At 61.0% G+C, this 23,403-nt stretch overlaps 2 protein-coding genes and 1 long non-coding RNA gene across 11 annotated transcripts; 1 reads left to right on the top strand and 2 right to left on the bottom strand.

The window, feature by feature from the left end:
* Positions 1-8,442: 8,442 nt before the first annotated feature.
* On the bottom strand, positions 8,443-17,476 carry PSMD13 (proteasome 26S subunit, non-ATPase 13). Its single transcript, XM_065683325.1, has 13 exons — positions 17,295-17,476; positions 16,283-16,361; positions 15,485-15,519; positions 15,354-15,409; positions 14,943-14,986; positions 14,614-14,700; positions 13,648-13,819; positions 13,151-13,230; positions 12,947-13,072; positions 12,455-12,517; positions 11,562-11,642; positions 9,805-9,921; positions 8,443-9,145 (listed from the first exon to the last, which is right to left on the bottom strand). Exons 1-13 carry the CDS (start codon positions 17,393-17,395, stop codon positions 9,050-9,052), a joined length of 1,137 nt encoding a protein of 378 aa, XP_065539397.1. The 5' UTR covers positions 17,396-17,476; the 3' UTR covers positions 8,443-9,049.
* A 245-nt stretch (positions 17,477-17,721) lies between these two features.
* Positions 17,722-22,773, top strand: SIRT3 (sirtuin 3). Of its 9 annotated transcripts, none has more exons than XM_065683329.1 (9): positions 17,722-17,766; positions 17,855-17,936; positions 18,403-18,600; positions 19,259-19,491; positions 19,644-19,744; positions 19,868-20,029; positions 20,327-20,536; positions 20,649-20,813; positions 22,067-22,773. In XM_065683329.1, exons 1-9 carry the CDS (start codon positions 17,730-17,732, stop codon positions 22,085-22,087), a joined length of 1,209 nt encoding a protein of 402 aa, XP_065539401.1. In that variant the 5' UTR covers positions 17,722-17,729; the 3' UTR covers positions 22,088-22,773. The 9 variants fall into 9 exon arrangements, with proteins under 9 accessions (XP_065539401.1, XP_065539402.1, XP_065539400.1 ...); XM_065683330.1 differs by having other exon boundaries at positions 18,400-18,600; positions 20,649-20,756; XM_065683328.1 differs by having other exon boundaries at positions 18,400-18,600.
* LOC136016329 (uncharacterized) lies at positions 21,436-23,204 on the bottom strand. The gene is made up of 2 exons (XR_010613564.1): positions 21,832-23,204; positions 21,436-21,719 (listed from the first exon to the last, which is right to left on the bottom strand). It is a non-coding gene; the product is annotated as an uncharacterized LOC136016329 (long non-coding RNA).
* Positions 23,205-23,403: the final 199 nt, after the last annotated feature.

The following is a 23,403-nucleotide window of genomic DNA, read 5'->3' as shown; positions in this document are numbered from 1 at the left end:
CTAAGGCACAACACAGGGGCAGGGCAGGGGGAAAGGGCACAGCGGGGCTGAGCGCGGCCGCCAGCCACAAGCGGGGCCACCTCCAGCCCCGGCACCATCCTGCGGTCCCCACTGCTGCGAGCATCCCTTCAGACCCCACCTCCTCCATCCCAGCGCCGGGGCAGGCGCATCCCCTCCTCCTGCAGCTCCCCTCGTTCCTCTTCACTCCAACCACCTCCAGCTCACCCAAGCCTCACCAAGCACCGCGGGCTCCAGTTCCCCTCCTGCTGCCCTCTCCGTGACAGGATCTCACCAACACAACGCAGCCACCTTCCCCTTCTTCCTCCCTCTCCCCCCAGCGCTATTAAACACTGCTCCGCGGCCTCTGCAGCTCACTGCCCCCCCGTGCTCCCCCTCGCTCCTGCACCTCGAGCTCAGCCTCAGTTCCTGGCTTCTGGGGTAGGGCATTTTTATAACTGTATAGACAAATACATATCTTTATATCTATACGTTTAAGGATATATAGAGACATGTATAAAAGGCACCTCACAGAAGGGAGCTGCAGCAGGGGCAGGCACTGCTAGGAACTGCAGTAACACAGGGAGGATAAAGCAAGGCACCCAGGGACACCCCAAGCGGCGCTGGAAGCCCAGCCCGGGCTGAGCACCCCAAAACCCCTCCGGGAGCGCAGCGGCTGCTGACGGCCCCGCTGGTTTCCTCAACCAGGGCTGAATGGGGAGGGAACCCCTGCTCTGCCCCCGAGGAACTGCGACCCAAACAACGGCGAACCCAGAGGGAGCGGCTCCGAGGAGAGGATGGGTCCTGCCCGGCTCCGGCCGCTGCTCCGGGGGCCCCGCTGGGGGGGGGAAGACGGAAGTTGCCCGACGGAGGAGGAAGGAAACAACTTTTTTCCCCTCCTCAAACAACCGGTAATGGTTAAACCGGGCCCGGGGGCTCGCAGCGGGGAAGGAGGAACCGGTACGGGAGCAGCGCCCCGTGATTCACCCCCGAACTCACCCGAGCGGGGCAGCAGCGCCCCGGGGCCGGCTGCTCCTCGGCCCCTGCACGCCCTGGCCCTGCGGGGGGAACGGAGCCAGATTCCAGCTTCGGTTCCGTTTCTCGCTGCCTTCCCGTGCCCCGGCTGCAGCACGGACCGGAGCTGAGCCAGTGCCGGCGAGCGTCCTGCACCGCGGGGCGCCAGCGCTGCTCAGCACCTCCTGCTGCTTCCACAGCCCTGCCATGGGCAAAGCAGCTTTGCACTGAGATGTCCCCAAAGAGGCCATAGAACCATAGACAAGAGAACGGTTGGGGCTGAAGGGACCTTAAAGCTCCTCCAGCTCCAACCCCTGCCCCGGGCAGGGACCCCTTCCACTGGAGCAGCTTGCTCCAAGCCCCTGTGTCCAACCTGGCCTTGAGCACTGCCAGGGATGGGGCAGCCACAGCTTCTCTGGGCACCCTGTGCCAGCGCCTCAGCACCCTCCCAGGGAAGAATTCTTTCCTTGAACCTAACCTAAGTCCCCCTGTTTAAGCTTGAGCCCAAGTGGAAGCAACAAGGTTACACAGCACTGTTGGTCATTGTAACACATAAGCACTAATGAGGTAACCTGTGCCATCTGCGTTTCCCAGGTGTAGGCACTGATCCTGACGAGCCCTAGAACCAGTGGAAGCAACTCCTTTGAACCCAGGTGCAGCCACCAGAGCCTAATGAGCAGAAAATGGCTCATGTGGGGTTGACCCCACTCACAGCTCTGTGTACAGCTCATGTGCGTTACATCAGCCTCGAGTTTTTATCTGTAGCATTTGTTGGGGCTCAGTGACTTTCTACCGTTATTTATAGAATCATAGAATCACAGAATGGTTTGGGTTGGAAAGGACCTCAAGATCATCCAGTTCCAACCCCCTGCCATGGGCAGGGACACCTCACACTAAACCATCCCACCCAAGGCTTCATCCACCCTGGCCTTGGACACTGCCAGGGATGGAGCACTCACAACCTCCCTGGGCAACCCATTCCAGTGCCTCAGCACCCTCACAGGAAAGAATTTCCTCCTTAGATCCAATCTAAACTTCCCCTGTTTCAGTTTGAACCCGTTACCCCTTGTCCTGTCACTGCAGTCCCTGATGAAGAGTCCCTCCCCAGCATCCCTATAGGCCCCCTTCAGGTACTGGAAGCTGCTCTGAAGTCTCCACGCAGCCTTCTCTTCTCCAGGCTGAACAGCCCCAACTTCCTCAGCCTGTCTTCATACGGGAGGTGCTCCAGTCCCTGAGCATCCTCGTGGCCTCCTCTGGACTTGTTCCAGCAGTTCCATGTCCTTTTCATGTTGAGGACACCAGAACTGCACACAATGCTCCAGGTGAGGTCTCAGGAGAGCAGAGCAGAGGGGCAGGATCACCTCCTTCACCCTGCTGGTCACGCTCCTTTGGATGCAGCCCAGGATCCGGTTGGTTTCTGGGCTGCGAGCGCACACTGCAGCCGGCTCGTGTTCATTTCCTCACTGACCATTTCCAGATCCTTTTCCACTTAATATAGAATCATAGAACAGTTCAGGTTGGAAAGTCCTTAAGATCATGCAAATGTCAATCCCTGGCACTGGCAGGGACACCTTCCATTCAACTCACAGGGAAGAGCTTCTGCCTAAGAGCTCAGCTCAGTCTCCCCTCGGGCAGGTTCAAGCCATTCCCTTTGGCCTGGCCCTACAGGCCCTTGTCCCAAGCCCCTCTCCAGGTTTCCTGCAGCCCCTTTAGGCACTGGCGCTGCCTCCAGCTCAGTCCATGCTCAGTAGAAGATGGAGGCTCCCAAATCCACCTGATACCTGATCCTACGTCTCTTCTATCCCAAAGCCTTCCCTGTTTTCCAGCTTCTACCCATCAGCCTCCACACCCCTGCAGCTGGAGCATCTTCGAGGTTCCCCACCCAGCCCCATCACACCCTGCCCGTGTCCCCAGTGTGTCCGAGGGGCCTCACATCAGCGTGTCTGGTCCTTGCAGGCACAGAGCCCTCAGCAGGAAGGTCTCTGGTCCTGTCCCTGTGACCAGGGCAGGCACTGAGCCCCTGCCCTGTGCTCAGAGATGGGGAATAGCTTATGGGAGAGCCAGCAGTGGCAGGATAGACACTGCACATGGAACCACGGAACCATGGAACCAGCCAGGCTGGAAAAGAGCTTTAAGCTCACCCAGCCCAACCATTCCCCAGCACTGCCAAGGCCACCCTTAACCCATGGCACTGAGGGTGTGTGAGCACTTGCAGGGCCGGTGCCCGCAGCCCTGCCCTGGGCAGCCTGTTCCAATGCTGAGCACCCTCTGGGGCAGGAATTGTTCCTCAGCTCCATCTAAACCTGCCCTGGTGCAGCTCGAGGCCGGTTCCTCTTGTCCCATCCCTTGGTCCTTGGGAGCAGAGCCCAGCGCACCCCACTATGACGGCTGTCAGGCAGTCTGCTCTCTGTACCGAGCCCCTCCAGGTTCACCTGGAACCCCCAAAACACAGACGTCAGGCGAGGCGGGAGGGTCTGAGCCCACGCTGGAAACGCGGTGTGAGCTGGTAGGAGGGGTCTGTGGAACACAGGTAAAGGCTGTGTTGGTCTTATCTCTGGGTCCCACCAAGCTCAGGAGCACCAAAGGAGCGTTTCCCCAGGGACATGGGTCCTGGAGCGGCTTTTTCCTGCCGGAAAACACCAGGGAGGAAGCTGAGAGAAGGAGCAGGGTAGCAGCAAACGGCCAGGGGAAGAAAAGGAGCTGCTGGGTCCTCTCCTCACCAAAACAAGGGTGGGAAGGGGCAAAAAGCTCCCTGCATCTTCTGCTCCCCAGGTTCCAGCACAGCAGCCGAAGAGCAGGATGCTCCCTGCAGGCAGAGCCTGGCTGGATCCATCCCATTGCTGCCAGTACCTGGAGAAACCCTGATGGGCAGCGAGCGGCAGAGCCCACCCGTTGGTGCCTGCTCCGAGCTCTGCTCCTTTGGCACCCGAGGATCTGAACTCAGCCCTTCCTGCAGCAAGTTCAGTCCATTCCATCTGGAGCCTTCTGGTCCAGGCGAGGGCTGAGCCTGCGGCTGAGCTGCGTTCGCACCAGCTCCGGGGTGCAGGAGCCTCCTCCAGCACCGGCGGGCAGCGCTTTACCCGCAGTGACCCAGCAGCATGGACACGGCTGCCCTCGCCTCGCTAACGGGACACTCAAAGAGCTTCATTCTGCAAAGCCCCTGCTCACGGCGAGGCAAAACCCCCTCAAAAGGCAGGGCCGAGCTCAGAGCATCTGATCCTGAACAGGGGCAAAACTGCTCCTGCCCGAGAAACTGCCCTGGGCAAAGAGCCCCGACCTCCGCTGGAGCCAAGAGCCCGGCTGAGCTGCGGAAGGGGCTGCTGCGACCCTGAGCCCCTGGAGCCGCGAGGGGAGCCGGGGGGGGAAGGCGCATTCCCGACTCCCGGAGGGGCAGCTCCGGGCAGGTCCGTGCGGATCCCGTGGGCTTCCTGCAGACGGGAGGGGACGCGGCCGGGCCAGCCGGCGCGGGGGGAGCGTGTTGAAGCGGAAAGGGCACCGTAAGGATGTGGAGCTGCTGGAGCGAGTCCGGAGGAGGCCACGGAGCTGCTGCGAGGGCTGGAGCAGCTCCGCTCTGGAGCCGGGCTGAGGGAGCTGGGCTCACCACGTAAGGAGGAGCCCGAGTACGTGTGGGTTCGAGCCCACGCAAACACTGGGCAGTGAAGGAAGACGGGGAAGCTGTCGCCACAGATGGGACGAGCAAGGTCCTGCTCACTGTGGGCAGAGAGCCGGCATCACATCAGCAACAGCTTAAACCAGCACATTGTGCTTTGAGTGTTAAAGGCTCTAACAAGCGAGAGCATCATGGCCGGGTCCCACCTTGCTGGTTGGGGACGTAGGTTTTGATCTCTCAGACGTGGACCATTGGGTGCTGCTGGGGGTAAGAGCTAAAGGAGCAGTGAGCGACTGGGACAAGCACCCGTGCAGGGGATGGGGCTGCTGCATCCTTTAGAGCAGCGGCCGCCAGCCAATGGGGATGGGATGGCCCTGCCCAGGGATGGGATGGCCCCGTGACAGGGATGGGATGGCCCTGACGGGGATGGGATGGCCCCGTGATGGGGATGGGATGGCCGTGCCCGAAGATGGGGATGGGATGGCCCTGTGACAGGGATGGGATGGCCGTGCCCGGTGACAGGGATGGGATGGCCGTGCCCGGTGACGGGGATGGGATGGCCGTGCCCGGTGACAGGGTGTCGGGGTGACGGCGGTGACAGCCGTGACGGGCCGGGCAGCTGCAGTGCGAGGAGCATCGCCCCCGTGTGCCAGCGCCATGCCCGGGCTCCCGCGCAGCTCCCGGCTCCTGACAACGCTGCTCCGGCCCCTGCGGGTCCCCCGAGCGCACATCAGGTCCCAACCGCCCGAGCACCCGCTCTCGCCTGCCGTGAGTACACGGGGAGGCACCAGCTCCATGGGGACAAGGGGGGAAACCAGCTCCGGGGGGCGCAGGGGGGGCACCAGCTCCATGGGGTCAAAGGGGGCTCCAGCTCCAGGGACGCCCCATCAGAGGGGCACAAGCCCCCCCTGCATCACAGCAAACTGGTTTGGGGGGTTCTAAGGCAAAAGGGGAGGGGGGAAGGAGGACGGGTCCCTCCTCCGCCACAGCAGGCGCACCCCCCCCTACCCCCTTCAGGCTCCTCCTGACTCCATCCTCTGAGCCCCTGTTTTACCCTCTGGGGTTTAGGAACCTGCTACAGGGAGGCAAAGCCAAGGCACAGCCCAAGGACCCAGGGAGGCGGTGGCAGCAGCCCCCTGGCCCCCCCTCCGTGGAACACTCACCCCAGAGCTGGTGCCCCCACGGCAAGGACGGGGGCTGCTGCCACCCTCGGTGCCTGCATCCTCTGAGACCCCCTGGGCTGGGTGGCAGAGCTCGGGGAAGGGGCTTTGCACCACAAACCCCGGCTGGTTCCGGCCCCCGCTCCTGGGGCTTGGCCCCGCTGTGTCCCGGGCTCTGCACCGAAGCTCCTCCCGGCCCTGGAGCCTGTGGGCAGCTGCAGGCAGGGGCGGCAGCGCCGGGGGCTCGGGGCCAGGGCTCCGGTGGCAGCAGCTCCGTCAAAGTCATCTCAAAGTCAGGCGCAGCTGCGGGGAGCGGAGCCCAGGCCCGAGGCCAGGGACAGGAGCGAGCGGCTGCGGCCCCAGCAAGGGACAGGGCAGCCCTCCTGGGGCTGTGCCATCAACCCCACTGTGACACCCACCCCGCTGTGCATTGACCCCGCTGTGCATTGACCCTGCTGGGACACCCATCCTGCTGTGACACCCACTCTGCTGTGCATTGACCCCGCTGTGCATTGACCCTGCTGTGACACCCATCCTGCTGTGACACCCACTCTGCTGTGCATTGACCCTGCTGTGCATTGACCCTGCTGGGACACCCATCCTGCTGTGACACCCACTCTGCTGTGCATTGACCCCGCTGTGCATTGACCCTGCTGGGCATTGACCCTGCTGGGACACCCACCCTTCCGTGCCACCGACCCTTCCTGCCATCTCACGGCCCCTCCACGTCTCCTCCGCCGCAGGAACAAGCCATTGCGTTTTCCATCCTGTTCGGATGCTTCATGATCCCAACAGGCTGGATCCTGGGACACATCGAGCACTACAAGAGCAGACCCGAGTGAGGAGCAGCAAAGCACCACCCGGGCCCTGGAGAGAGCAGCCATGAGTGGAACCAAGGCCCCAGGACGGAGCTGCGCCGGGAGGGAGCCCTTGGGCTTTGCTCATTAAAGTTCCCGTTCACACTGAGGGTGTTGGGTTTGCTTCAGCTTGCCCATAGGCACTGATGCGGCCCCTGCTCGGGGCTCGGTGGTGGCCCTGGCAGTGCTGGGAAGGGTTGGACTCGATGACCCTGAAGGTCTTTTCCAACCCCGCTCATTCCACGGCTCCACAAAGGTGATTCCTCTATGAGGCTGCAGCCCGGGGCTGTGGTCTCCCATGCAGCTGGAGCTGGCTCCCCTGCAGCGGGGCAGACACCAGGAACACAGAGCACTGACAAGGGAGCAAACTCCGGTTAAATCCCAGCCAGGAGACACCCACGGGCTGCAGGGACATCGCCAATGGCCCGGAGCGGGGCTGCGCGTCCGACGTGTCCCCTTCCTGCCCCAAACGCAGCTCATTCCCCACGTTCCCTGTTAGGGAGCCAGCACCACTCCAGTATCCCAGAAACCCTCTGAACCCAGAGCCACAGCCCAAGGAGCAGCTCTTCACCTCCGTGCTTGGCTCAAGCCAGCGTCCGGCCCAGGCTCCCGCAGAGCAGGAGGCTTCAGCTCCCATTCAGCACCAGGCTCCAGGTTCTGGTGCTCAGTAGAGCAGCAGCAGCCCCAGTGCCTGCGCTCTGCTGCACTCGTGGCATCTCCTTCGCTCCTCGCGTGCAGGGAGGTGACGACCCGAGGAGATGGAGCTTTTTGAAGCCGTTTCCATCCGTATCTATGGAACGAAGCAGAGCTTTCCCCATCGCAGGTGCCTCCTCCTCCTCCTGCTCCCCTGAGGGCAGCGGCCCAGGAGCAGGCTGTGGAGCACAGGATGGAGGAGGGAAGGTCCCAGTGCCCAGCACAGGAGAAGGAAGCATCGGGGTTCGCCCACCCCAGCACTGGGACTGGCCCGGGCAGAGCAGAACCAGCACCGGGGGCAGAACTGGAGCTCAACAGCTCCAGCCAGGAAGAGGTTCAGGCCAGAGGGGCACAGGGGGTGATGTGATGTGGCTGAAGCCTCCCTTCGCCCCTGCAGAGCGGGTCCAGCAGCAGCCATGAGCTTCCTTTTGCCCATTGCTGGCATGAAACCCCCTGAGCCCAAGCAGTGAGGCACAAAAAGCACAAGAGTAAAAGCCCCCGAGGCACTCTGTAGTGACCCAGAGATCAGACAAGGAGAGCTCCTCATCCACAGCAGTAACCGAATGGGCACCACAACAACTGACCATGGACACACAGGTGCAGGATTGAAACATCCACTCAGAGCCCAAGGAGAATCATCCTGACTCCGAATTCAGCGAGAGGTGAACATGACTCTGCTCAACTTAAAGCCACTGTTTGCTATTGCTGCCTTACACTCAGGAGTATTATGCATCCAAACGGGCACTCAGAGGTAGCCCCAGTTCAGACCTGTGTGCTTCCAGCTCATGGGCACCATCACCTTCCATCCCTGTGAAGACAGGGTCGGGCAAAACAACCCCGTTACAAAAGCCTTTAGAGAGCAGTTGTTAAAGAGGCAAAAGAGCACAAAACCTCCTTGTCTCCGGCCTCCTTTAGGGCTTTTCCATCAGTATCGTTTTCCCAGGCACTGGGACTACAGCTTCCCAAAGGAAGCAGAGCACACGGTGCTACCCCCGCTGAGTAAGCGACACATCAACCCCGCTGCTGGGGATGGGCTCTGCAAACCCCGCTGTCCTTTCCACCAGAGCAGGGGCTCAACGCAAGTGCCGGAGACACAAACACAGCTACAGGGCAAAGGGAAGGCAAGGAAGTTTATTCCAGCGCCTCACGGGAGCAGTGCCGGGCACACAGCCCCCCCAGGTGCAGGAATCTCTTCCACTGCCCAGGAATCCCGGGAAAGGCTCTGGTGGAGCGAGCTCCTCTGCCGCAGCCAGGAGGGGGTGGAGGACGGCCGGGAGCAGGAGGCTGGTTTCAGGCTGCCGTGGGGCAGGGGGGAGCTGTGCCCTCCTAAGGCCAGTACCACCACCTAACACCAGGTACAACGTCAGGCACCGCTCCAGCTCCCGTAAAGGAGCTTCTGCTGCCCCTTACCCCGCAAACAGCCTCTGCTCCGTGACAGGCACCAGCACCCATCCTCCCACAGCAGTGTGATGACTGAACCCCTGCCCCGGAGCAGGACGGGACCCCCAGGGCAGTGCCACCCATGCGAGTGATCAGGGAAATCTCACTTCCAAGCACCAAAGGCTCACACAGCAAAAGGCCACTTACTCCTCCCAGCAAGCCTCAAGAGCTGCTCCCCCCTCTCCCACCCCCCAGTATAACGCAGTACAGAGTCAGTGGTGAGCGCTGCTGGCACCAGGAGCAGCAGGATTCCCTCTCCCGGGGCAGTGCAGGGTGCTCTATGTCAGGATGTCATGGGCTTGGTGCTCCACCAGCATCTCCATGCTCCTCACGTCCGTGCACCAGAACTCCAGGCGGTCTTTCATTCCTTTGATCTGCAAGGCAAGCCCACAGCAACCTCAGCCCCTCAGCCACTGCAAGCACCAGTGTCCACCCTCAGGGACAAACACCCGAGATCCCAAACAACTGCCATGTGTCTACGAAAGATGCTCCTGAACATCTCACACCATCGGAACAGCAATGGTTGAAGCCAAATGGAAAGGCACAGAAGGGATCGTTTGCAGCCAGGGATCCATGTACTGATGTGTCTGGGTTTTGAGCTTAAGGCCCCCTACATGGTCTCCCCAAAACATCAAGAGGATGCACCTGAGACATTCAGCACCTTCATCTTTACCACCCTCAGCCTCTCTCTTGTCACCCACAACCCTGGCACTCCAGGAGTGGTTCATGCATTGAGGCTTGAAACACCACCCGGACGTCTGCATCCTTCTGGAAAAGAGTCCCAGCACTTGTGCTCCATGGTGCTTCGTGTGGCTGCTCGCCTCCTGCTTAGTGCGACACACGCAATGCCTCCCCCCCACAGGGTAAATGCTAAAGGAGCAATGGAAAAAGGAATGGGGAAAAGCTGATCCACTTCCTCCTGCCCCGAGCATCCTCAAGAGCACCAAGAGGACCAGTTCCCAAGCACTGACCCCTCCCAGCTCTCCCAGTCACCTCACCCACCACACACCAGTTGTGCCTTTGTGTCCAGTACCTGTTGTAAGTCCAGCACACGCGGCTGCACCCACGTCATGTGCACCCTCTTGTCCACTTCGTCGATGCTGCCCTTCACCAAGCCCACCGAGAGCGCCTTCATCACCAGCAGCTCCACCTGAAACCAGCACAGGGAACTCCAGGAAACAACTGGGAACCACCCATTCCCCAGAGGAGCAATCCCTGACCCCACTCTGCCTCTGAAGGGGTTCACCACGCACAGCAAAGCCAAGAGCCGCTGCAGCCGCTCACACCCCTCCTGCAGGTCAGGCTCCTGCCTGGAGGCTCAGCTGTAACTCCACAGCAGGCTCCTTTTCCCTCTGAGCAGTTCCACTTTCTTTCCTCTGAAACCCAGGAAGAAGGAGGGAATTGGGAACAGTCAACACGGATTCACCAGGGGTGGGATGCGCCTGACCAACGTGGTGGCCTTTTAACGTTAAACAGCTTGCTCAGCGGTCAGCGCTGGAGCTGCCCTGTGCCTTTCTTTTAGCAAGGCCTTCTATCGCATCCTTGCCGATGCCCTGGTGAGCTACAGAACAGGCAGGAGGAGCACAAGAGCGGCAGAAAACCTCCTGACCCACCCAGCTCCAAGGGTTGTGGTTGAGGCCTGAAGCTGAGCGGGCAGCGGGCCACGGGCAGTGCTCCTTTGGGAGCAAGACCAGCTCGGATACAACGGAGGTGAACGTGCTGGAAATGAGAGGTACCGAGAGCAGAAACCTCAACAGACTGCACTACCATGGAGCACGGCGAGGATGAGCAGAGTCCTGCAACAACCCCAAGCAGCAGCACAGGGGGGCTACACGTGGTACACTCCAAATATACTCAAAGTGGCCTCTGAGGGGAAGGAGCAGAGCCTGGGGGTCAGCAGGAGCCACAAAGAGGAACCATGTCCCGGTGACTCCGCTCGGCACTTGCGGGGCAAAGCTGCATCACCGCGTCAGTTCTGCATCACCCCTGCCAGTGCAGGGTGACACTGCAGGACTGGGGAGAGCCCAGGCAAGGGCCACCAAGGCCCTGACACTGCGAAGAAACATTTGTTCAGCCTGGGTCAGAGGTTGCTTGGGGGCACCTCGCCACAGCTCTCCAGCCCCCAGTAACACGGAAGACAGGAGGAACTCTTCTCACAGGGACGCACAGGGAAGGACAGAGGCCACAGCAGGATTTGCTTCAGCTCAGATCCCATCTGGGTAACAGCAGGGAACTCTTCACCATGACAGAAATGAAACACTGGGGACATTTCCCCTTGCTGGAAACACTCAAAGCAGGTAGGGCCCTGCACAGCCTAACCCAGAGCAGGTGGGAAGAGACGACCTCCAGAGCTCTCCGCCAGCTGAACACCAGGACTGAGATCCCCAGAAACTCGCTAACCAAGAACCACGAGCACCAAAGCGGCCAATCATAGAATCATAGAATAGAATCATAGAAGAGTTCAGGTTGGAAAGGACCTCAAGATCATCCAGTTCCAACCCCCTGCCATGGGCAGGGACACCTCACACTAAACCATCCCACCCAAGGCTTCATCCAACCTGGCCTTGAACACCGCCAGGGATGGAGCACTCACAACCTCCCTGGGCAACCCATTCCAGTGCCTCAGCACCCTCACAGGAAAGAATTTCCTCCTTATCCCTTCTTAAAGAGTCCTCCAAACGCACAAGAGCGGGAAGAACACTTCCAGCTGGAGCCTGCCTACGGGAGCAGCTCCGTGCAGACACCCGAGAGCTCCACAAGCACCACGCTGGTGTCTGCAGCTGAGCTCACCTCGTTCACGGTGACTTTGGCACTCCTGGCAATCTCCTCGAAGGTGAGCTGCCTGTGGTTGGCCGGGCGCGTGAAGGTCATCTGCAGGCAAGCAAAGAGGCAAGTGAGAACCCAGCCCCGCGCTGCGCTGCCCTGCTCTGCTTGCCCCAGCTCCTGCACTTCTCACCTTTAAGCAGGATGCTGCGAGGGTGAACACACTGATGTGAGCAGAGAGGAGCAGCGCCGCTGCCTCCTGCACACGCCCCCCCAACCCTGCTGAGCAGCCACCCAGCCCCAGGACACACAGAGCCCATCAGCCAGCGCTGAAACACCCCAGCACAATGAGATCCCTGAGGTAACACAGGACCTTTGGGTTCACAGTTACACACCACAAGTGGAATGTGCACACACGTTAACATACACACATACTGACACATGGGGGTACACACACATATATTATGCTTCAGAGAACTCAATATTGAGTTTTGGAAGATCCAGGGCCAGGGAGGCAAAGTGACAAGAAAGAAAGAGTTTGAAACTGCTTGGGAACGAAGATTTTCAGTGCATTTTAGAAACCTTTGTTTCTAAATGTCTCGGAGCCATCCCTTCAGGTACCATCCTCAAGGCACACAGTTTGCTCCTTCCTTCCCCACCTCCACACCCTTCCTGAAGGAGCTCGCCCCCCTGGGACTCCCAATAAGCAGGGCACACAGCAGCAGCCTCTCCCCAGCACCAGTTGCCTTCTGGCACCATCTACAGGCAACCCTGGCAGCCAGTTACTGAAACCCAGGAGCTCCTGTGGGATGGGTGAAGGAGCACAGCAGGGAACAGACTGTTTCACCCCCAGCGAACGGCAGCTGGAGCAGCCCCTTCCCATCTCCCACATCTGTGACAGGCCCCAGCTCCTGGCTCACCTCCATGAGACATAAGAGCTGAATCTTCTGCAGCAGCAAGGCTTCGTTTGCAGCCAGATCTGGCTGGAAGGGGAAGGAATGGAACAAGGAAAGCCATCATTACTTTGACACAAGTTAAACTGTAAACTACGGCTGTGTCAGCGAGGTCTGGTACAGCCAGTGCAGTTAGCACCCAACACCACACTCCTCAAGCATCCCAGAGCACAAGGGACAGCCACTATCTCACACTGGAAGCAGTTCAATACTGGGAGTGAACGGCACTGTGGAAATGACATCAGGGATTATCTTCCTCTGCAGGACCACATGATGGGATCAACCAGGCACAGAGGGAAGCCCAAAACGACCACCACATATCAAGGTGAAAGAAGCATCACTGCGCTGTGCTTGAAACTACACCAGTGACCAGAATTCTTCAGGAATTCTGCCGGTAAAGATCAGTGTCCCTCTGTAATCCAGAGCCCAGGCCCGCGGCACTGGCACAGCCCCACTCACCTGCTGGCCCCACGCTGACTTCAGGGCCTGGAAGGTCTCGACGTTCCCGCTGTTGAAGGCATAGAGGGTGTCAATGAGCCACTGCCGGTCCGTGCTCCTCAGCGACTCCAGGACAGGGTGCATGAGCTGCAGCACAGGCAGGATGGTGTCAGTGGGGTAAAACCACCTCCTGAGAGCAGCTGAAGTGGGGCAGCAGCAACTCACCAGCTCCCCAAAGTTGTAAACTCCTTCTCCCAAGAGCCCGGCCAGCCCCAGGGTAAAGGCTCTCTCCTGTTGCTCTGATACTGGGAGGAAAACAACACAAAGCAACAAGTGGATGAAGTGTGGACGAAGCAGCACCCCACCAACCTCAGCCTCCTCTCTGTGCCTGCATTAAATCACTGCCAGCCTCATCCTCCCCAAGCCTGAAGCTCAGCCTGCAGCAGCCACAGCCGCAGCACAGAAGAGCCACTCTCTGAATCTATAGTGAGGATTTGGGGAACTAGAACAAACTCTTCTGGTGGGGCACTTCCTCCCTCCCATCACCTCAGTGCAGGTTAGGAGCACAATCCTACTCGGCCAAGTTCCTCTTTGTAGCTAAACCCTGGCCCAAGTACAGCCAATTCAAAATACACTGCGGAAGCGCCAGTGCCTTCACTTAGACTGAAGGGATAAAGCAGAGAGTGAAAGCTGGGGCTCCTGTGCTGGGGCAGAGGAGTTACCCGGCAGGTCCTTGACGTCAATGCAGCCCAGGAACCGCAGAGCATCCTTGTAGTAAGAGGCGTGGTTCCCGATGGTCTGGTAGTACTTGCTGGAGAGGTCGTAGAAGCGGCTGTGAACCGAGGTCACCCCGGGGAGGTTGTTGAGCATCTCCTCCACCTCCTCAATGGTCTCCTGCAGGACAGTGAAGACCTGGTTGTGACAGCTGAAGGTCCCCTCACCCCCCCACTCCCAGCCTTCTAGATCACTGCGTAAAGGCTACAGCAGCCTCATGTGGGCCACAAGCAACAGCCATGGGGTAGTAAAGAGGCAGCTGAGGGCACAGCCACTACACAGCACTAAAGATAAAGCTGTGGCGCTCTCCTCTTACACAGGAGTTGGGTAAAACCACAAACCAAACCCAGACCTCCCAGAACAAGACCCTGCAGCGGTACCTGCACGTACAGACATGTTTTACACGTACTCCCCCACCAAACCCAGCAAACTTGTGTTTGCTCTGAGCAACATAAAGCTGCACTGCAGGAAAACTCCTCTCAGGTTTCAGAGAGGGCTCTAAACAAAGCCAAGAGATGAAACCCCATAGGGAAGGATGCACTAGTCCACGGTCAGCAGCTCACCAGCAAGCAGCAACACTGCTGAATGCATGAGAGCCTCCAAGCTGCAAGCTGGAACAGGTCAAGGTGTTTGTCCTCCCCAGTGGTGCACATCAATGCTGCAGTGACCAGCAATAAGCGACAGCACCTCAAATGCCGCATCAGGACCTCCCTGAAACCTCAGAGGTCTGGCCAGAAGCACTCTATGTGCTTTTATATGGCCTACAAGATGAAAGGCAGAAGTTCAGCTCCTCCTGAAACCCCAGCAGCTGCAAATCTATCGTCATCTCACCAAGACCAAAGCCCAGCCGCAGGCACGGCCACGCTGCGGTGTCACTGCCCCAAACCACCCAACCACTCGAGCTTCCCCCTCACCTTGGTGACCTGGAGGTCTCCAATGTTGAGCTTCAGCGCCCCAATGGCTGTTTTACACAGGATGACAGCTTCATCGCTGCTCTTCACCTGCAGGGCACAGACACGTGCTCAGAGCTGCCCCCAGGCCTGCAGCCAAGGGGCCAGGCTGCCTCAGCCCAGGCTGTGCTGCACCTGGTAACGTGCTCCTGCACTGCAACACAGAGCTGCCGCAGTATCCTCCAGCACAGGTTTAACACACACACATCCTCCTCCCTCAGCTGCACCACAAACGCCCACATGGAAAATGATCCCTGCAAGCGAACTGACGGAAAGAGCAGTTGCCAACATACCTTTTCCCGAGTCTTTTCCAGAAAAGTAAGGGCCACGTTGGGATCTGAAGTAGAGGGGAAAAGCAGCAATATCACGAATTCCTGCTGGAACTAAACCTCAGCCTACAAAGACTGGACTCCTGAAGACTGGAAGGTGTTTTCTAGTTTACTGCCCAAAGGTGCTGCTCCCTGCAGCCCGGGCTTGCTGCTCACCAGCCTTTCCTCCAGCAAAGAGCAGACCCGCTACTCCATGTAGCAGCAATTACACTTTCGGAGTTGATGTCCTCCCCTTTCAATACACCAGCAGGACAACAGGCTAACGCTGAGGGTTTAGCTGTTGCTGTTAACTACTGAACGGCTGTTACGATTAACTGGTAACTTCACAGGCATCCGTTGCCACAAGCACTGTGAGCAGGAGGTGAGGACGCTTACCTGTCATCTGCCTGACCACATGGAGAATGATCTCCACCAGGGACAAGGGGTTCACCCTGGAACACGAAGCTCAGTGTCAGAGCGGTGTCAGGCAGCAGGAGGTGCCTGAGGGCTCCAGCAAACAAACTCACCTGTGCTCAAACTCGCTGATGAAGTTCTCATAGAGCTGCAGGCACAAAGACACCAACAGTCAGGGCAAGAGGGTCCGTCAGTTCCGCTCCAACACCCACTTCCACCGCGCTCCATTTTCCCAACAAAGCAGAGGGCATCCAACAGGGATGAGTGCCCTGCACAGACCCCAGGAGCCAAAACCTGCTCATTTCAGCCAGTTCTGTCCCTGCAGCCTCCTCCTGCTTGCAGGGAGAGGTCCAGGATTCACCACATCCAGCACCTCCTGCTCTAGGCTGGCCCCTGCTGTACAACAGGCACGGGGCGAAGGCTTTCCCAGTGCTCCCTGCATGCACAGCCCAGAGGCTCTAAAGCCCCCTGGCTCTTTGTCATGGAAATAACCGTGTCCTGCGAAACCGAACTTCAACCCAAGCCCACAAAGCCCATGACTCCCTGCAGCACCCAGAGCAGATGCGACTGTGCTGAGCGTGTTCTTATGGCTGTGATGGAAGAAGCTCCCAATGGGTGGAACAAGCTCTCAAACACCCAAAGCACTCATGACCCCCCCCCCAACCCATCCCCACGTGCGGCTGCAAACCCCTTGTAACAAAAGGGGAAGGAAAAGGCTCCCCCTGCAACACCCCCCAAAAAACGCCTTCATGAACGAGACCACAGAATCGTTTAAAGCTTCTGAAGCGGACACCTTCAAGCCCGGCCGATCCCCACCGCCGCCACCCAGACACCGGCACCCCCCCAGCCCAGCGGGCCCGGCACCACTGCCGCTTGCCTCCGCTGTGGCCACAGGGGCAGCGCAGCCTCACCTTGATGAGCCCATCCCCCTGGGCGAAGCAGGGGTCCTGCACGAAGTCCAGGACCTGCAGGGTCAGCTGGTGCCAGAGCCTTCGGACACAGGAACCACCCCCTGAGCTCGGGCCCTGCACCGGCTCTGTGCCCCACACCCCACATCCCAGTCCCGATATTCCAATACTGACATTCCAATCCCGACATCCCCACACCCGACATTCCCATCCCGACATCCTTGTCCCCACATTCCCACACCCGACATTCCCATGCCCACATTCCCAGTCCTGACATTCCCATCCCAACATTCCCACACCCGACATTCCCATCCCAACATTCCCATCCTGACATCCTTGTCCCGACATTCCCACACCCGACATTCCCATCCCGACATCCTTGTCCCAACATCCTTGTCCCGACATTCCCGTGTCGACATTCCCATCCCGACATTCTTGTCCCGACATTCCCATCCCGACATTGCCATGCCCACATTCCCAGTCCCGACATTCCCATCCCGACATCCTTGTCCCAACATCCTTGTCCCGACATTCCCATCCCGACATTGCCATGCCCACATTCCCACCCCGACATCCTTGTCCCGACATTCCCATCCCGACATTCCCGTCTCGACATTCCCATCCCGACATCCTTGTCCCGACATTCCCATCCCGACATTCCCATGCCCACATTCCCGGTCCCGACATTCCCATCCCGACATCCTTGTCCCAACATTCCCGTCTGGACATTCCCATCCTGATATCCTTGTCCCAGCATCCTTGTCCCGACATCTCCATCCCAATATTCCCGTCCCGACACTCCCGTCCCGACGTTCCGGTCCCGCCGTTACCCCCGCGGACAAAGCACGCACGAGCCCCGCCGGCACAACCCCCCCCCGAGGGCACGAACCGGGGGTAACGCGGACACCAGCGCCCACCGGGCACACCGGGCCCGAGGGCTCCGGGGGCAGCGCCCCGGGCCGCTGGGAGGGCCCGCGGAGGCCCCGCAGCGGCGGCAGCGCCCGGCCCCACTCACTTCTTGTTGTAGAGCTCCTCGAGCCGGTGCCACACGGCGGCCTGGCCCGGGCCCGCGCTCTGGCTCTGGCTCTGCTGCAGGAAGCCCGGCACGTCCTTCATGGCGGCGGCGGCGGCGGCACCGGCTCCGCTGCGGGCCGCGCTCCGGAGCTGCACACTCACTTCCGGCCCGCGCGGGGCACGCCGGGTACCGTAGGGCTCCGCGGTGATACCCCCCCCCCCCAACCGCGCACCGCGGTAACCATGGCACCGCGGTAACCATGGCACCGCGGTAACCATAGCAACGCAGCACGCACCCCAACTGCCCCCCCCCCCTCCTCCCAACAGGGCCCCCCCGCACCGGCTCCGAGGGGGGCCCGCACCGGGGCCGGGCGGCGGCGGCGGCGCCGCGCTCCTACTCGGGGCACTGCGGTAGCGCGGCGGGGGGAGCGCGGCCATGGAGCGCGGGGCGCGGCGGGGGCTGCTGGCGGCCGGTGAGCGGGGGGGGGGGGGGCTGCGGGGAGGGGGGGGGGGTCCGGGGGGGGCTGCGGGGTCCCCCCCTCACCGGCTCTTCCCTTGCAGCCTGGCGGAGCCTGCGGGAGCGCGGCCCCGCGGGGGGCCCGGCCCGGCTCCCGCTGAGCGCCTGCGGCCCCGCCGCTCGCAGGTACGTGGGGCCGGGGGAGCCGGATGTACCGGGGGCCGCACGGGTCCATGCGGCAGCGCCGTGGCATTAACGCCCCCCGGGCGGAGGCGCGCACGCACGGGCGGTTCAGCCGCGGTGCTGAGCGGCGGCTCCGCTGGCACCGGCTGTGGGGAACGGAGGAAGATGCCGCCGGTAACCGGGGCAGCGCTGTCCCCGGTGACAGCATCACCGTGCGGGAACGGCCGGGACGCAGCTCTGTGGCCCCCGAGCACCGCAAATCAACCCGGGAGCCCCGGCGCGGCTGCCCCGCAGCCCCGCGCCCACCCCTGTCCCCACACCCCGCTCCCCGGGTACCGGGGATGGAGTTGCCATAGAGCGCAATGGCAGCACCGGCCCCCCCGGTCGGGGTTGCACGGACGGAAGCGCCGGGGCAGTTTCCAGCTGAGCCGCTGCCAGCCCGGGCTCTGCTTCCCCCTGTTCCCAGCAGGATCCCCGGGACAAGGCCCCTGTCCCTGTCTGCGGCCGCCGGAGCCGTCCTGGGGCTGGGCCGGTGGGGAGATGACGGAGGGAAGCAGCAGCTCACCCTGCGCGATGTGGCAGAGCTCATGCGGAAGAAGGAGTGTCAGCGGGTGGTGGTGATGGCTGGGGCTGGGATCAGCACCCCCAGCGGCATCCCGGACTTCAGGTACCGCCTCCATTAGTTCCCTCATCAGTGCTGGAAGAGCCAAGGCCTCAGCCTGGTGCTGGTCCCTGCCGCTCTCATGTCCCTGTTTTGCTTTTCTGTGCCAGGCTGGGCACAGGAGTCCCCATTGCTGCTGCTTCTCCTTTCCCAGCCAGGCTTGGGGCCATTCCTGGCCCAGGTCTTCAGGATGGTTAACTCCCAGAATCCCAGCCTGGTTTGGCTTGAAGGGACCTTAAAGCTCGTCCAGTCCCTGCCCCGGGCAGGGACCCCTTCCACTGGAGCAGCTTGCTCCAAGCCCCTGTGTCCAACCTGGCCTTGAGCACTGCCAGGGATGGGGCAGCCACAGCTTCTCTGGGCACCCTGTGCCAGCGCCTCAGCACCCTCCCAGGGAAGAGCTTCTGCCTAAGAGCTCAGCTCAGTCTCCCCTCGGGCAGGTTCAAGCCATTCCCCTTGGCCTGGCCCTACAGGCCCTTGTCCCAAGCCCCTCTCCAGGTTCCCTGCAGCCCCTTTAGGCACTGGAGCTGCTCTCAGGTCTCCCCTTCAGGAGCCTTCTCTTCTCCAGGCTGCCCAGCCTCTCTCTCAGCCTGGCCCCAGAGCAGAGCACATCCACCGCTGTCACTGTGTCATCTGCACCCTGACCCCAGCCCTCTCCCCTCTGCAGGTCCCCGGGGAGCGGGCTCTACAGTAACCTGGAGCAGTACAACATCCCCTACCCAGAGGCCATCTTTGAACTCGCCTATTTCTTTATCAACCCCAAGCCCTTTTTCACTCTGGCCAAGGAGCTCTACCCCGGCAACTACAGACCCAACTATGCCCACTACTTCCTGAGGCTGCTGCACGACAAGGGGCTCCTCCTGCGCCTCTACACCCAGAACATCGATGGGCTGGAGCGGGGTGAGCTCTCCCTTCCCCATTGCTCAGCAGCAGCAGCAGGCAGGGAAAGGATGGGGGTGGGAAGCAGAGCAGGAGGCAGGGCTGGGATAGGCCCAGTGGAGTTCCTGGCTTCCCCCGTGCTGAGCTGGTCCTTCCCCGTGTGCTGTGCCCAGTTGCCGGGATCCCTCCCGACAGGCTGGTGGAAGCCCACGGCACCTTTGCCACTGCCTCTTGCACCGTGTGTCGAAGGAACTTCCCAGGAGAGCACTTCAGGGTGAGTGCTGGCAGATGGGCACGGACACAGCTCAACGCGAGGAGGAGGAGAACCTTGGCAGGGCTGTGACCGCCCTCACCCCAGCGGCTTGTTGGAGGGGCTGAGGGCTCGCTCTCGCTGCAGGGGGACGTGATGGCAGACAGGGTCCCTCGCTGCCCCGTCTGCACCGGGCTCATCAAACCCGACATCGTGTTCTTCGGCGAGGAGCTCCCGCAGCGCTTCCTCCTGCACGTGGCCGACTTCCCCATGGCTGACCTGCTCTTCGTCATCGGGACGTCCCTGGAGGTCTGCGGCCCAGGGGCACCCGCAGGGCCTGGGGGGACCTGGAGGAGAGGGCAAGAAGCGGGGTTATGGAGGTAGAATTTGAGGCAGCAGCAGAGGAAGGGGGTGCCTGCACCCGAGACCCTCTGGAAACCCCCTGTGCTCTGTGAAAGCGGAGCACGAGCTGAGCTTTGTGGTACCCGAGGGAAGGTCCCTGGTGACACCCACGGTGGGGACCGGTTCCACGCGGGGCTCACAGCTCGGGGGGGGGTGAATTCGTGCCCTCAGTGGGTGATGCTCTCCCTGCCCCTCCGCTTGCAGGTGGAGCCCTTTGCCAGCCTGGCCGGGGCCGTGCGCGGCTCCGTTCCCCGGGTGCTCATCAACAGAGACCTCGTGGGCCCCTTTGCGTGGCAGCAGCGCCACAAGGACGTGGCCCAGCTCGGGGACGTGGTCCATGGGGTGCAGGCGCTGGTGGAGCTGCTGGGCTGGAGCCGGGAGCTGCAGGCGCTCATCCAGAAGGAGAAAGAAAAGGTGGGAAGGGCTCAGAGCCGCGTCTCCCTCCCTCCCTCAGCCTCTTCCTTCCCCGGGCCGGAGCTGTGCGGGGGAGCAGGTTTGTGTGGCAGGGGCTGCACTTGCTCCACAGACCCTGCCTGGCCCGCAGCCTGCACCCACAGGGCCCCAGAGGTGTGCAGAAAGGTTAAAAAGCAACAGGAGAGCCCAAACCCAACGCCAGGGCTGCCTCGCAGGGAGGGTGAGCGCGTGGCCCGGTGCTTCAGTGGTCCAGGAGGGGAGGATGCCCCAGCCTCAGGTGAAACAGGGAGGGCAGGGGAAGGGCCAGGCTCTGGGCTGGGTGGGAGCACGCTGGGGCTCCTCCAAGCCGCGACCACTTGGGTGCTGCAAAGGTTTCTGCTGGGAACAAGCCAACACCCAGAGGAAATCAAACGCACCAGGAGAGCTCTGCAGGGGAAGGTGCAGCTCCTGAGCTGGCGGTGCCCGGTGAGAACATCCCCATCCCCTGTGTGGGGATGAGCAGGACTCGGCGCCAGCGACACCGAACAGGGGTGCTCTTGAGGCAGTGCCTGGTGGGGAAAGCTTCGGCAGCCTGAGCTGCTGCTCTGGGCTGGCTTTAAGCTGCTTTCTGCCTGGGCAGGCGGCTGTGACACTGCTGATGGCAAATGAAGTTACAGAGCTCAAGCCAGGGCCGGGCATCACCTCAGTGCAGCTTCCCCTCTCCCCGTACATTCATTCCATTGCTTTGGTTCCACTTCTAGTGGGTTTTCTGGTCACTGGAGAATTAACAGCGGTAACAAAGGGAGGCTGCAATGGTGCTGTGTGAGACTGGACAAGGTGCAGCGGTGGCAGCCAGGCCAGAGGGTGCTCCCTCCACCCCGCAGCACGTTTGTTAACTAAAGACTTTTCCCCACTGATAATTCAGTTCTCTTTTTTCCCCATTGATCCTTTATTTCCCTGTGCCCCCATTCTTACCCCTGGGATCCAGATCTTCAGGAGTAAGAAATGACATGCGAGCAAGCTCTTAATGACCCCGGGTTTAGTGCTAGGGGTGGTTACTGCATTGCCTTAGGGCTGCTGGGAAGATCCTTCCGCATCTGGCGTCAAACACTTTCTAGGCTTCTTTAATTGAAGCAGCAGTTGCAGCTCCTGGGCTGCGCCAGCCTCCACTTGTGCACACGGGCACAGCGCTGGTGCCTGCTCCCTGCAGTGAGAAGCCAGTTGTATTTAACAGATGCACCTCCCCTGCGTGACTTCTTCAACCCAGGCCAAAACCTGGCTTCAAGATTCCAGCCCAGCACTCAGGCTGTTCTTACCTGCAGCAGATGCTGGGGCTGGGAGGTGCAGGAAGGGTCCGGCTTTTGCTTTCCACTACAAACCCTTCAGCCCTTGGTTTCTTGCTTGTGCTGCCCAGATCCCGGGGGATGAAGGGATGCCGATGGGGGAAAGCACAAACCCCAGACTGCTCCTCACGGTGGGGATTGGTGCTGGGAAGCGTCGCTGACGGGAGCTGGAAGGTCCCAGCCGATGCTGTGGTTGCTCTGGTTTTAGCTGGACGCCAAGTTCAAATAGGAGCTGCTGGAGAGGGCCGGGCGCTGGGCAGAGGAGCCGCGGTGACACCAGCACGGGCAGAGCAGGCGATCCTGGCGGAGCCATGGCAGAGGCCACCAGCCCCGCACCGGCGCATCGGTGCCGCAGCAGAGCCCACGTGAAGGTTTTCCTACCCGAGCCCTCGGAGCAGCCATCGCAGGCACCGAGCGCTGCTCCCTCCTCATCCGGCACCACTAAGAGACACTTGCCTCCCCCGTGGCTCCGGCGGCCACCCCACCGGCCCAGCACGGACCGCACCAGCACACACCAGGACCTGCACGTCAGAGGAGGGCCGAGCACCCGGCTACTGGTTGGGGCTCCCTCTTCCCGAGCCATCCAACCTCAGGGACCCTCACAGGGTTTGGGCTCTCAGGGAGCAAGAGCTGGAAGCGCTGTGAGGGTCAGGCCTGAGGGCAGGAGCACCTGGAGCGAAGTCTTCCAGCTCCCCGCAGGGCAGAGCATCTCCCACCTCCAGCAGCTCCTCCCCGGACACTGCCTGCAGTCTTCAGGTGCCAGCTCTGCAGGCTCACAGCGGTCATTGCTCGGATGCAGCCTCTGCTCACTGGGACAAGCTGCCCCGGGGCCTGGTCACTGCGGCCACCTCAGGCTGCTGACACGTGGAATCAGTGCAATGTTAACCATGTAGTAATAAATGAGTTTCTTTCTTCTGCCGCTCTCACCCGAGAGGTTTCTGTAACCTCCCGTCTCTTCAGCAGCACACACTGTTCCCAGTACCACCTCCTTCGCTGCTCCTTACCCTCCCTGTAAGCACGGTCCCAGGGAGAGGAGGGATCACAGCACCATGGTGATGTCCTGCTCATTCCCGGACGTGCCCAGCAGAGGTACTGTGCATGTCCCAGTGCAGCACCACAGCCTTCTGGGGCAGGAATTGTTCCTCAGCTCCATCTGAACCTGCCCTGGTGCAGCTTGAGGCCGGTTCCTCTTGTCCCATCCCTTGGTCCTTGGGAGCAGAGCCCAGCCCCTCCTGGCTCCATCCTCCTGTCAGGCACTTGTAGGGAGCCATCAGGTCCCCCCTGAGCCTTCTCTTCTCCATCTGAACCCCCCAGGTCCCTCAGCCGTTCCCCATCACCGCTGGGCTCCAGGCCCTGCACCAGCTCCATTCCCTGCTCTGGCCCCGCTCCAGCGAGAAGCTCAAGTTCGTGCCTATTGCACAGGCAGAACCCAGCCGTGGAATCAACCATCAACTGCTCCAGAGCATCCGGCCAGGAGCTGAGCACATCCTGTGAGCGACTGCGTGCTCAGCGCTTGAGCTGAGGCTGGTCCGCGACCCTCAAGCT

This window comes from Lathamus discolor, chromosome 6 (assembly GCF_037157495.1).
Source record: "Lathamus discolor isolate bLatDis1 chromosome 6, bLatDis1.hap1, whole genome shotgun sequence".
Lineage (NCBI taxonomy): Eukaryota > Metazoa > Chordata > Aves > Psittaciformes > Psittacidae > Lathamus > Lathamus discolor.
The sequence above is the reverse complement of the archived record's forward strand: the minus strand, read 5'-3'. Positions and strand labels throughout refer to the sequence as shown.

What these genes read in the sequence shown, in the direction of transcription:
- PSMD13 (XM_065683325.1), bottom strand. Translation starts at nt 17,395, where the DNA reads ATGAAGGACGTGCCGGGCTTCCTGCAGCAGAGCCAGAGCCAGAGCGCG. An exon ending in GAGACCTCCAGGTCACCAAG is followed by an intron (nt 13,820 to 14,613) that starts GTGAGGGGGAAG and finishes ACTGTCCTGCAG; the next exon opens with GAGACCATTGAGGAGGTGGA. An exon ending in TGACGTCAAGGACCTGCCGG is followed by an intron (nt 13,231 to 13,647) that starts GTAACTCCTCTG and finishes TTTTCCTCCCAG; the next exon opens with TATCAGAGCAACAGGAGAGA.
- SIRT3 (XM_065683328.1), top strand. Translation starts at nt 17,730, where the DNA reads ATGGAGCGCGGGGCGCGGCGGGGGCTGCTGGCGGCCG. An exon ending in TGCGGCCCCGCCGCTCGCAG is followed by an intron (nt 17,937 to 18,399) that starts GTACGTGGGGCC and finishes CCCTGTTCCCAG; the next exon opens with CAGGATCCCCGGGACAAGGC. An exon ending in CATCGATGGGCTGGAGCGGG is followed by an intron (nt 19,492 to 19,643) that starts GTGAGCTCTCCC and finishes TGCTGTGCCCAG; the next exon opens with TTGCCGGGATCCCTCCCGAC.